This window comes from Alosa alosa, chromosome 23 (genome assembly GCF_017589495.1).
Source record: "Alosa alosa isolate M-15738 ecotype Scorff River chromosome 23, AALO_Geno_1.1, whole genome shotgun sequence".
In the NCBI taxonomy this organism is placed as follows: Eukaryota; Metazoa; Chordata; class Actinopteri; order Clupeiformes; family Clupeidae; genus Alosa; species Alosa alosa.
Window position 1 is genome coordinate 1023512 of NC_063211.1, and position 13695 is coordinate 1037206.

Consider the following 13695-nt stretch of genomic DNA (forward strand, 5'->3'; position numbering starts at 1 on the left):
AAAAAGCGAAAACAATCGGTTTTACCTATCTCAAGTTACAGCTAACAGCTAAATTAGCCAGGCAGCTACAGTGCTACACTCCAGGGGCATAAAAATGCACAAGTGAAATTGTAACCCACTCCTGGGTAAGTACACCTTCGCTCTAGGTTTGTGAGGAGGGGAGTTCAAGTGCAATAAGCAGACACACACCAGGGTTAAAGTTACTTGTGCTTTAGTAACCAAATGTATAATTGAACCAGGTGCAAATACATTTACACATGTAAGAAAATAAAACGGTCCCTTTGAAAATAAAAGAAATTGTCCTTTAATAGTTAACTAAATGTCTTTTTGGCACTAATTAACAGTTATTTCTAACATCATTTAAATGTTAAATGTGTATTTGCAAACTATATGTTCATAGAAATGACTTATTATTTAACTAATTGTTATTAAACTGTGCTTCTGCCTATCCCAATATGAACCGCTCTCCATAGGACCCTTACAATAGATAGATAGATACTTTATTGATCCCCAAGGGGAAATTTAAGAAAAAAACACAGAGCTACCTTGACATGCTGCCACTGTTGTCGGCGCCGGAACCCCTTATAATAAAGTTGGTTAAGCTTAATTAATATATTAGTAATATATAACTATCAGTATGGGGGACCCTTATAATAAAGTTGGTTAAGATTAATTAATATATTAGTAGTATATAGCTATCAGTGTGGGGACCCTTATAATAAAGTTGGTTAAGCTTTATTAATATATTAGTAATATATAACTAGTCAGACGGTGAAGGGACTGAGACCAAAACTGGCTTATCACATTTATTCCTTTAGGAAAAGTTAAAACAAAACAACAAGTAGTTGAATGGGCTATATTACATGCATCATTCCTATACACGGGTTTCCCGTTTACCAACAAAACTAGATGCGCGCTCAGCCTTGAGGCAGAAGTCGCTTGGTGGCCGTCCACAACGTTATAAACTTAACCTAAATAGTCGGCTGCTGTAAGCTACAATCGGATTTTTTTGTATACCCCTGTTGTCTCAATGATAATAACATCTCATTTCAGACTATATTTCAAAGTTTGACGTTCATTTGGATTATTAATATAACATCGTATTTTGTCATTTTTGGCGAAGACATGCATTCCGTTAGGAATATTGAACATATTTAACATTCTCTAACCATCGTGATTTCGATTTGGTGCAGTTTTCAGCACAAAAACTAATTTTATTCTTTTGCTCTTTTGCATTGCTCTATGCTGTTCTATGGTGCTTTCTGCCTCTTGGTTGCGCACGCATGTTTTCGTGACGTTCCATAGAAATCCATGTATACCATCACTGTCAGTCCTACTAGCAAGGGAGACATGCGACATGGAATGTTCAGGTGCACAGAACGACAGTTAATTAATATTCTGAGACTCACTAAACACTCACAGACGTAGACCATACGGAGGTAATGCATAAACATAATGCTAAACTAAATGTACATTCATTTCCTGCTAGACTGAATTGCACTTTGCATGCACACTAAGCTAAACTACACTGAATGCATGGAAAGTTGCTAGCAGAGTTTACAGCTAGTCACGTTAGACTCATTGTGTATGAACTCGTGGTCATAATGAAAACATTAATAAACGTTCTCTAAGTTGCTAGAATTGCACCCAAATCTTAACAATACATGTAAAGCAACATAATACAGGTGGTATATTAACGTTTTCAACTTAAACATCATTTTACAGTTACAAAATTAAAACAAAGTGGGGAGTGCTTTATACAGTCAACCTACGCAATGCAAAGCATACTGCTATATAGATATTTTAGTAACAATTAACAAATATTAACAAAGGGTTAGGTAATTACTAGTTTGCTATTTATTATGGCACCTTATTATGGAGTGTTACCGTTATTTCTTCTAATATGGGAATAATGTTGTCAGGTCCTAGAGCTTTATGTGTATTCAACCTCCTAAATGATTAACACACATCTCTTTCAGATAACTGAAATGGGCAGCAATCTCTGACAAAGATTCTGACCTGAAGTCATTCTCAAAGCGGGCATGACCTGAAGTCATTCTCAAAGCGGGCATGACCTGAAGTCATTCTCAAAGCGGGCATGAAAAGAGGGCATGACCTGAAGTCATTCTCAAAGCGGGCATGACCTGAAGTCATTCTCAAAGCGGGCATGACCTGAAGTCATTTTCAAAGCGGGCATGAAAAGAGGGCATGACCTGAAGTCATTCTCAAAGCGGGCATGAAAAGAGGGCATGACCTGAAGTCATTCTCAAAGCGGGCATGACCTGAAGTCATTCTCAAAGCGGGCATGAAAAGAGGGCATGACCTGAAGGGTGGCGACTCCGCTGCTCCGTCCGGCATTTTGCCTTTTGTTATGTGTCATGTCAATGTCTTGTGTGTGGAGCTCTTTGCCTTTTGTTATGTGTCATGTCAATGTCTTGTGTGTGGAGCTCTTTGGGTTGCACCTGTGCATGTCAAATGCGCTATACAAATAAAACTGACTTTAATTCAATTCCTTCTCCTCCCTCTTCTGTTCTTGGCTCAAGCTAATAAGCAATCTCGGATATCCACAACAGCCTCGGAGCGGTCAAAGCCTTTTCTGGGGGAGTGCCCCTTATTGACTAGCACGCTTAGCTGCCAGTGTATTTTTGCTATCTGGGCAGTTTGACACGTCAACCACAAATTCTAGTTAAAACCATGCAAAAAAGAGACCATATTTAGATATGATCTAGAAATGCCTCCGTCTTATCTGGGTCCAAAGAGGCAAAGTGGAAAACTGTCCTCTGGTCAGATCAAGATCAGATCTGGTCAGATTATTGGTGCTTCACTCCCCTCCCTGAAGGACATTTACACCACCCACCTCACCCGCAAGGCGACCAAAATTGTGAGTGATGCAAGTCACCCCGCTCACAATCTGTTTGATCTACTGCCCTCTGGGAAGAGGTACAGAAGCCTGCGCTCCCGCACTACCAGACTCACCAACAGCTTCATACACCAAGCTGTAAGGATGCTGAACTCTCTCCCTCCTCTCCCCCCTCCACCCTCAGCTACATAACATCCTGGACATTGGACCCACAATGGCCGCCTGCACTACTCCACTTGCACACTTGCACACTTGTACACTTTACAACTTGTTGTTGTTGTCCTGAAAACACAACACTTCTGCTGCTCTTACATAACTTGCACCACTATGCCACTTTCTTTCTTACTTAGGTCAAACAGAACTACCCAAGCCTTTTATTGGCCTGACTTTGCACTAGTATTTTATTGACTGTCTATGCACAATTTCAACCAAATTTTGCTGCTCTTATTTTTTCATTATTATATGTGCCCTCTTATTTACTTATTTACTTACTTTTTTGTTGACTTGAATGTTATGTTTGTCTGTGGACTTAAAATTGGTAAAATATGTCTCGTCTTCACCGTGGGATAGTGAGAAACGTAATTTCGATCTCTTTGTATGTCTGGAACATGTGAAGAAATTGACAATAAAGCTGACTTTGACTTTGATCAATCAAAATTCTGCCTTCATCGACTTCGACCACCCAAACTGTTTTTCAATGCACAGTTCAAAAGCCAGCATCTATGATGGCATGGGGGTGCATTCGTGCCTATGTAGAGCCCTATGATTTCCACAATGTGGAAAACGAGGACGGAATCTAGACAAAACAGCAAGCACAGGCTTGCCATAGGAGTGTCTCTGCCTGAATGCCAAATGACAGTGTTAAGCTTGTTGCCCAGTAATCATATTGCCAATATTCACATTCACCATGTGAGTTTGCTTATCTAACTAGATGTGTTAGAAAACATCTAAGCGTGAAGCTCCTGATAAGCCATGTCAATAAACAACATTTATATTTAACTTCCCAGATGTTCTCAAAAGCATGGGTTGAGTGCCTTTTGACCAAGCCTAGAAGTCTAATTGGGCCATTCAAATCATTTGGGCGGACTTTATATGAAGATGGACAACAGTGAAGCAGTCATTCACGTCACCTAAGTGAGCATGAGTTGATTTTATTTACAGCTAAATCGCTGCCGCAAGACAAGCGAAATGTTTAGATTCCACTTCCTACTGAAAAGGAACAGGACAGGAAATGATGACATAACACATTGGCTGAAGCAATAGGGTAAGGCCCAGTGGCTGCAGGACAGGTCATACTGCTTCTGGGAGTTGTATGAATTGGAATGAGTTATGATTGCAGCTATGGTTTTCACATTCTGTTCCTCATATTGTTGTTTGGTGGATTAAACTGTAAAATATGTCAGATAATTTCAGGTCACCGAAAATAATTAAAAGAATATTGGTATTTGCACATTGCATTTTTGCACATTAGTATTTGCACATTGCACTTTTAGACTTTGGTAGACGAGTTTATTTTTGAAGTGGAACCTACTCTTATATTATGTCTTGAAATAGAACATTGTTGAGAAAGTTAACCTTGGAAGTGATATATGTGAACATGGATATGTATAACAATGTGAATTCTAAATGTATATGTACTCAGGTTTTGGGTAATGTTGTGGGTAATGTGTGGACTATGGATGTACAGTAATGTGAGGACTTTAGAGTGGATTGTATGGGAGCCCAGATTGTTAATTGGGTGGTATCTTGCACTAATTGGTGTAGTCATGTGACCTGGTAAATCACTTATATCACCTGTCGGTGGCATGTGGAGATTAAGAGTGAACCTGATGAAGCATTGGCGAAACGTGTCGTTCACTAAAAAAATAAACCAGCAAAGAAAATCCACCAGTGTGCGGTGATCCTTCACTTTCCTTTTAATGAAAAGAATATGCTCGCTTCTTTCCATATATAGTTAATGCACATTGAATATGAGGTCTGTCTGCCCCTGGCATGGAAACAGATTTACTGATTAGAAAACGTCTGCTACCACGAAAGCACATAAACATGTCATGTTTACCATTCTTTTACTGCTAGGTCAACATTCACAATCAAAAAGGGAACCAAAGTGCAGCAAAAGTGAAACTAAGTTTGTGGCCGCATCTCATTAGCTTCTTCTTTGCTACACCCTTCCGCCAATTCTTAGTAGGTCTGTAATTAGACAAACAGTGACAAACAGACAAGCAGAGGTCATTTGAGGACATAGTTGGCAGTGTATACTCCCTGTATTACACTGACAAGGACTGAGCCGTGTAGTGTCGCCCTCTGGATCAAGCCCTTTAAGAGCCGTGCTGTGCTGCACTCTCTAAAGCCCCAAGTGGCCTAAATGATCCCAACTGCTATACGGTCTCCGTAGCTCAAGTTTATCATTCGCACTGGACACGATCGTTTCCTCAACAATATAGGCGACTGGTCGAGATTTATTCTCATTTGGCGACTGGTCGAGATTTATTCTCATTTGCCGTTGCAGGAGTGGTGGTAAATGTATCGGTGGCTCTAGCTGCAACGTGTCCGAGTGTGCAGAATCCCTCTTCATCGCGCAGTTCAACACACAATCAACAGCAGGCCTTGCGGGCACGAGTGTCAGTCCATGTTAATCATGTTGTATTTTGAGTAGGTGATTATTTGAGTAAGTTTTCAACATCAATGTTCAATATGGATTTAATTTCAATCACAGCCATAACTTAGATGTTTTTTTTGTATTTAAGGGAGAGAACTCGGTTGGGGAGGGGGCACACTGGCGTCTTTGGATGGGCCTGGCCCCACGCTGACGTTGACTACAATTGAAATGTGATTAATCACCACTATGTGGATGCTGTTTTTAGAATTGATTTAGATTAAGTGTTAGTTAGTATAATTTGTATTTTTGTAATTTGTATTTTAGTATATTTTTATATATTGTATTTAAGTTTAGTTAGTATAATTTGTATTTTAGTATATTTAGCATATTCTTTATCTTCTACTGTCCTTATTGCTTAGTTGTGTTTTTATATTATATACTTTAATTACTCTTTCTGCTGTTAAAGAATGTGTTTGTGTTGTCTGTATGCTGCTGAGACCTTGAATTTCCCCTGGGGATCAATAAAGTATCTATCTATCTATCTATCTATATTTGAAATTCCACCGGGTAATTCTAAACTTGCCTAACCAGTTTCCTTATTTATTTCGCATCTCGTATGTTGGTATTTTTTCAGGGCCAGTGCTATTTGTTTTGGATTGTTTTGGATTGATAAGATTGTGTTGGAATTTTAATACACAAGATTTCACATAAAATCCTCATTTTAATGGGCAATAATAATAATCATAGGGCAATAAAATCATAGGGCAATAATAATAATCATAGGGCAATAAAATCATAGGGCAATAATAATAATCATAGGGCAATAATAATAATCATAGGGATATAAATCATAACGCGTCTCTATGGTGCTACTTGACATTAGCTGCCCTACCCTGCTTACACAGCATCACTTTTAGTGGGTGGTCTGACCACTGACCAATCACAAGGCCTGTGTGCAAAAGCCTGAATAAAAGGGCTTATAATCAGATACATCATGACTTCATGTGTTCTGCAGTACAAGGTTGCCTACAGACATCTTTCAGGTAATACTTCTGAAGAATTTAATTACAGGTCATCTAGTGTTTTGCTTAAAATATGTCAAAAGGGGGGAATTATGATTGGCTGGGGCTGTTTCACTATTTGTCCCCTGAATGTGAGTTTGTCTGGTTTATTTGTTTGAAAGGATGCTCTCTATTCTGTGTGCAATGTGCTTAGTACATAACAAACTTAAACAGACTTTTCCCTTTTCCTTCTTTGTGTCAAATATATATTTAGTATATCATGAGGGATATGACCATTATTCTTTTATAATTGAATGTGTCATTATGAACTTCATAACACAAGTTATGCATTCATGCTCAGGAATGGCCCAATTCAGCCTGCTTTTGGGTTTTGATGTGTGCATATGCCATATACACATAACATAATAACATAGGACTCGTTTTGATGTGTGCATATGCCATATACACATAACATAATAACATAGGACTCCTGCATTCAATGCTTCTCTCCTTGGTTTAGCAGTTATACAAATATTACTTTCAAAAACATGCAAATATTTGAAAAATTGGAAATATTTAGATATTAAGACATTATTCATAAACAAGTATTACATGTACATATTTGAATTCATCTCCAAAAATAGTCCATATCCGCTACTGTACAATACACAGCACATTGTCTTCAGGATCTTCTCCAACACACATCCTCTACATACTTACAGCACACTGCCCCCACCTACCCACACACACACACACACCACACACACACACACAGTCACTGCTCCACTCCCGCCCACACACACATCTTCACTGTCATCACTCACATACATTACATACAGTACTCTGCTTGCAATAGTAAGTCCCTGACCCCCAACACACACACTTACATCATCACTGTCATCACTTCACATACATACAGCACACTGCTTGCTACAGAAAGCCTCCTCTACATACTTGCTGCACACTGCCCCCCCCCCCCCCCCACATACACAGCACATTGTCTTCAGGATCTTCTCCAACACACATCCTCTACATACTTACAGCACACTGCCCCCACCTACCCACTACACACACACACACACACACAGTCACTGCTCCACTCCCCCCCCCGCCCACACACACACATCTTCACTGTCATCACTCACATACATTACATACAGTACTCTGCTTGCAATAGTAAGTCCCTGCCCCCCATACACAGCACATTATTTCATCAGGAAGCTTCTCCAACACACATCCCCAACATACTTACAGCACACTGCCCCCAATACACAGCACATTGTCTCATGAGGAAGCTTCTCCAACACACATATTGCACACTGCCCTCTCCCCCCATACACAGCACACTATCCCATCTCCCCTGTCATCCCCAAACACACACACCAAGACCCCTGGCAGTTGGGTTAGCCCCTTGAGCCGTGGATCTGCCCAAGGTTTCTTCCTTGGTAAGGGAGTTTTTCCTTGCCCCTGTTGCTCTTGGGTGCTCTTTGTTGGTGCCCCCACCCAATCCCAATCCTCCCCCCACCTTTTTTATGCAGCCCTTGCCACTTAATCTACTAAACCCCTCTTCTACTGCACTTTTTACCCCCCCCCCCCTCCCATTAATGCACAAATAGGCTGACACCAGACATAATTTCACTGCATTTCTTACTTCCAGTAACTATATGCATGTGACAATAAACTTCCTTGTATCCTTGTATCCTTGTATCCTTGTACATCAATTTAAAGTTAATTTGTTGACGCATATCTTCACTCCCATTTTTTTCTTTTTTTTTTACAATTTTCTTCAAAATAATCTACATGCAACAGTGGGTAATATACCCTTAAGAAGGCTATCTGCGCCGCTACGGGTGGGTTGCTTACCAGTTTATGTTTTTAAATGTGACAGCCATGTAAAATAAAGGCGTATATACATTTTTGGATACTAAGAGTGACTTGGATTTCCTCCTTTTTCAAATGACGTTTGTAGGCTATTCCCTACACCAAAGAGCACCTTCAATTATTTTCTGCAATTCCTGAGCACTTTGGATTGTTTCTTATCCCAATCGATATGAATTTGATTGAATGGAAAATCTAAACCAAATTATATTATTGTTACAAAGTTATGAATTGTTATCAACGTCTTGTAGTGCGTATGGGCGTGTCAGTGTATATATGCGTTATGGCAACGTGGGAAATGTCTTGACTTTGTTGACTTTTTTTTAAACAAAGTCGTTTCAATGACAGGTGACAATCCTCTCCTTCTGGGAGAAATAGAGTAGCACTTGGCAATTGTAATCAGGTTCTTCCATTCGTCCGTCCATCTGAGTCTGCGTGTCTATGTCTCCTCTCAAACTGAAATAGTCACACTAGTCCGATGTAGACTAGCCTAAACTACTTCAGTTATATAGGCCTACCGTTGGAACAGTCGGAACAGTCCGACACCGTGCCTTTTTACAGTCTATGCACCGTGGCTTGCACTAACACACCAAATCCTTCAAACCATCTTTCAACACGTTCTCCACAAACCCAAGCTCTCTCTTACGCCACCTCTGACATTACTGTCATCTGAAGTGTACTATGTTTGTCACTTACCCTCTCACGTTCTGACATTACTGTCATCTGAAGTGTACTATGTTTGTCACTTACCCTCTCACGTTCTGACATTACTGTCATCTGAAGTGTACTATGTTTGTCACTTACCCTCTCACGCTCTGACATTACTGTCATCTGAAGTGTACTATGTTTGTCACTTACCCTCTCACGCTCTGACATTACTGTCATCTGAAGTGTACTATGTTTGTCACTTACCCTCTCACGCTCTGACATTACTGTCATCTGAAGTGTATTATGTTTGTCACTCACCCTCTCACGCTCTGACATAACTGTCATCTGAAGTGTACTATGTTTGTCACTTACCCTCTCACGCTCTGACATTACTGTCATCTGAAGTGTACTATGTTTGTCACTTACCCTCTCACGTTCTGACATTACTGTCATCTGAAGTGTACTATGTTTGTCACTTCCCCTCTCACGTTCTGACATTACTGTCATCTGAAGTGTACTATGTTTGTCACTTCCCCTCTCACGTTCTGTTTTCCATTTCCTATTTCATATCTCTGTCTTTCCTTTTCTCACTAGCATCATGTTGCGAGTCAGTGTTAACGTCAAAGGTGAGTGGGTTGCGCTGATGTGCGGTGAATCCCTCCTCAAGCTGGGACAAGACGCCATCGCACGTCGTGGTGCCGCACAGGGCAAGTTCAAGCTGAGACGGTGCATTGACGGTGCCCCGCTGAATCTGGACGAGCCAATCAAAAATGTGCTCCGCAACAACGACTTCGTCGACCTCGGTATTTATGTTTATATCTAAAACAAACTGTCTCCAGAGATATCTGGTACATAATAGGTTATGTAATATTCTTGTACTGGACTAAAAAATAATACATATTTTATCAATCAGTCCGAATCAGTAAGGCATCAGATTCAATGTGATGAAACAGAATTAAAAATAGGCCTAGCATGATTTTTCTGCACCAGAAGAAGCAAGGTGCTTATCTTAACACAGAAAGGTCTTTCATATTTTGCAGTGATGGAAGGAGACTGCTGGTCATACCCAACTCTTCCATTGTTTTCTGCGTATCCTTTTCAGCATGCTCAGTGCTTTATGTCTAGTTTGTGCTCTGTGTGTGTACCAGTGATTTGCACTCTGCCTTAACCAATACATAGTGCCCAGACAACCTGGAAGGAACCAACACAGGTTTGTGGGGTTATACATTCATCCATTCTCTTACTGATTTATTCGTTCTCTAGTTTATTTGTTCATTATTTATTCTCTAGTTTATTTTTTTCACTTAGCCAAATCTTTTCCAATCATTCATTTACCCATTCAAGGGTTTGTTTATGCAATTGCAAGTTAATATGGGTTATATTCCTTTCTGTCTTGCAGTACATCGCTCTGGATGGAGAAAGCCTCACCACTGAAGACCTGGTCAGATTGGGAAAAGGCCTCTTAAAGATTAAGGTACAGACCAGCTGACCTGCTACTTTCACACAGAGACAGATGTCCAGACTACATAGAGAATGCATTCACTTCACAGTACTTGAAAGTAAACTCTCTCTCTTTTCTCTCTCTCTCTCTCTCTCTCTCTCTGTGTGTGTGTGTGTGTGCAGCTTACTGAAGAGGCTGAAAAGAAAGTGTGCGACTCCAGGGCTGTCATTGACTTGATTGTCAAAGAGAACCGAGGTGAGATGCACACTCTCAGGCCCCTATCGTGTACCCGACGCTTGGTGCAAAGCGTTACCCAAAGCTTAGCTTATTGTGCTTATAGAGCGCCAAAACATTACACATGTATCATGGCGCTTTACAGGATGTAGGCAATCAGAGAAAGAAGGGAAGAAAGGAAGAAAAGAAAAGCAAGAGAGGCCCGTGGGTAACCGGGGTAACCGGGGTAACAGGGTAACCGGGGTAACAGGGGAAAAACTCCCTAGAGTTGGAGATACATATAGGAAGAAACCTCGAGCAGATCCACGACTCAAGGGCCTGACCCATCTGCCAAGGGTCAATACAGGACAGTAAGGTCTGTAAACAATGACAAATGCATATGACAGTCAGGTGTAAAGAATAAGACATGGTGTTAAAAGCACTTCAGCTGAAAGTTACAAGAGGTGGGATGATTACTTAACCGGTTTGATAATTCATTAATCCTGATTTAGTGACAGAAAGTTCAAATAGTCCAGTGTTGGATTTGTCCAGAGGAAGGAAGTTGTCAAGGGGCATGTGGTGGGTCGGCAGACGGGCCAGGAATCCGGGCAGAATTGTCATAGGCAGGTGATGGGTCGCTAGGCTGTACGGGCCAGGAGTCCAGATAGGGGGACAGTAATAGGGCAGTCGAGGATGGGACTTCAGGTGAGATGGGTGAGAGGAGGGCCAACACATGGATGGTTGATGACTGGTGATGATATACCTCACAAGTGAGGTACAGTAAGGGGAAGAAAGAGAGATGTAGAGTGGGTTAGTATTACTGAAAATCCAAATGGTTAATGTCAATAAGTAATTAGTGGTACTATATATTGTTACAGTATATCATAGTGAGAATAGGGAAGAGAGGGAGAGTTGAGAGAGAGAGAAGGGGAGAGGGGGGGTTGTACGGCGTGACACATGAAAAGTCCATGACAGCACTATGCTATAGCAGCATAACTAAGGCATGGTGAGGGGTAGTCGACACCAGCGCAGGTATGGTCAGTGACCACCATCGCACGCGCGACTGGGGTGCCAGTCACACGACGACTCAGCAGGGTGGTCCATTCCAAAATCCCTGAGGTGGGTGAAGTTCCACACCGCACCATACCTAACTATGGGAGGCAGAAAAGAGGTATGTTTTAAGTCTAGACTTAAAAATAGGGAGGGTGTCTGCTAGTCGAATTGAGGAAGGGAGATTATTCCAGAGGAGGGGTGCGCGATAGCTGAAAGCTCTGCCTCCTACTGTAGTTTTTGAGATTCTTGGAATTGGAATGGAAGAAGGCCAGTATTCTGTGATCGTAGCAGTCTGGGTGGGTTATATGGGACTAGGAGATATATTCTGGTGCCTGGCCATTAATGGCTTTGTATGTTAGAAGTAATATTTTGAAGTCAATGCGACTTTTAACAGGCAGCCAGTGTAGAGATGCCAGGATAGGGGAAATGTTCATATTTTTTAGTTCTAGCTTATTGTTATCTTACACCCATTCAGTGGCGGATTTGGCTCCATGTGCTCCACTTTTATTAACGGGACACCAGGCAAGCCTGATGCTTTTGCTCTATGAAACTCCCCCTCGCTCGGTCTGAAGCTCTTTTCCTTTTCTTTGCGTCTTCCATCAAGGGTTTTCGCTGCTTCTTCGCAGGCTCTGCCATTATACACACGTTTGCAACAATCGCTAGCGTTTCGTTAGCCTCCCTCTGTGCTGTGGATGCAGGATGGAAACTGAAACTGCTTCGGTCGCCGGGTATGATACACTGAACTTGCAAGCGGGATATTCTTCCTACAGGCAGTAGGGGCGGGCGAGAGAGTCTTCATTCGCCCTGTAATGAGTCATTATGACCGCCGCGCAGCGAAGTTTAGTCAGATTTGTCCAAATGTCCAAATGTCAGATTTGTCCGCATGTCCAAATTTCCGTCAAGGATTCCCGGGACACTGTAAGACCGGGGTAGACGAAACTTGGTGGGCATGTAACCCCATATGGATAGCATGGAACCATCGTTTTTCGTTTTGATCTCTGTAGCCCCCCCGCTGGACTGCACCCCCTGAAAGGAGGGTAGGGCAGACACAGTTTTCTGTGAATATCTCGAGAACCGTAAGGTTTAGGAGGACCATTTCTTTTTGTATGTTGATCTCAAGGGGCCATGTCAACCCACTCCATAACCACTCATTTCATGTATAGCGCCACCTAGTTAAACACAAAAAAGTAAAAATGAGGTGTTGTAATCGCAGGTATCTGTGACCTAACATAGTCAAAACTGCACGAAATTGGAAGTGTAGGATCATTATGACACCCTGTGAATGCACGCCAAGTTTCCGAATTCCGCTCATGGGGGCCACACAATAAATTAATTTATGTTACTATACACCAACTGGCCTGTAGGTGGCCGGAGACAGTTTTCTGTGAATATCTCGAGAACCGTAGGGCCTAGGAGGTCCACCTTTTTTTTGTCTAGTTAAAAATTAAAAAGCAAAAAATTAGGTGTTTTCACCAAAATATCTCAGGCTGACATGGTCAAAACTGCACGAAATTGAAAGTGTAGGATGTCTCATGTTTTGGTACTTGTTGTCTAGCAGATACCAGTGAGAATTGAGTGTGGATAATGCAATTTAGTGAGACAGTTAGAATCATATAGGCCTTTCAGCGTGATTTATTTTTGTGAAAAAAATGTGCTGGACTGGGCGGCGGTCATATTTTGTACCGCTCTGCGGTACATCTAGTTTAACCATATACCGACTTACGAAGATGAGTAATTAACACGAAAACGTTGCCTGGTGTCCCTTTAAACCTTGCGCCCAGGGGTGTGGCAGAAGGTGTGATCTGGTGCATGATCCAAAAAATCGCTATCTTCCACCATCTAAAATTCATTACGCCACTGACCAAGAAATGAATGTTTTCGTTGGTAACCCTAACCCCTTGTCAGTCAATAGTGAAAGTAATTAACTGTGTAGAACTGTTTTGTCGTTGACTATGAGACTACGGTGAAGTTGGTTTCACTTTGCCTATGAGTTTTAATAATA

At 41.4% G+C, this 13695-nt stretch overlaps 1 protein-coding gene across 1 annotated transcript in view; it reads left to right on the top strand.

The window, feature by feature from the left end:
* Positions 1 to 9588: 9588 nt before the first annotated feature.
* LOC125288262 (histidine ammonia-lyase-like) overlaps positions 9589 to 13695 on the top strand; it is a 13960-nt gene continuing 9853 nt past the window's right edge. The window contains exons 1-5 of the mRNA XM_048234471.1: positions 9589 to 9789; positions 10027 to 10075; positions 10166 to 10196; positions 10386 to 10460; positions 10610 to 10682. Of these exons, the coding sequence (XP_048090428.1) occupies positions 9630 to 9789; positions 10027 to 10075; positions 10166 to 10196; positions 10386 to 10460; positions 10610 to 10682 (388 nt within the window). The 5' untranslated portion in view covers positions 9589 to 9629. The remainder of the gene's footprint in view (positions 9790 to 10026; positions 10076 to 10165; positions 10197 to 10385; positions 10461 to 10609; positions 10683 to 13695) is intronic.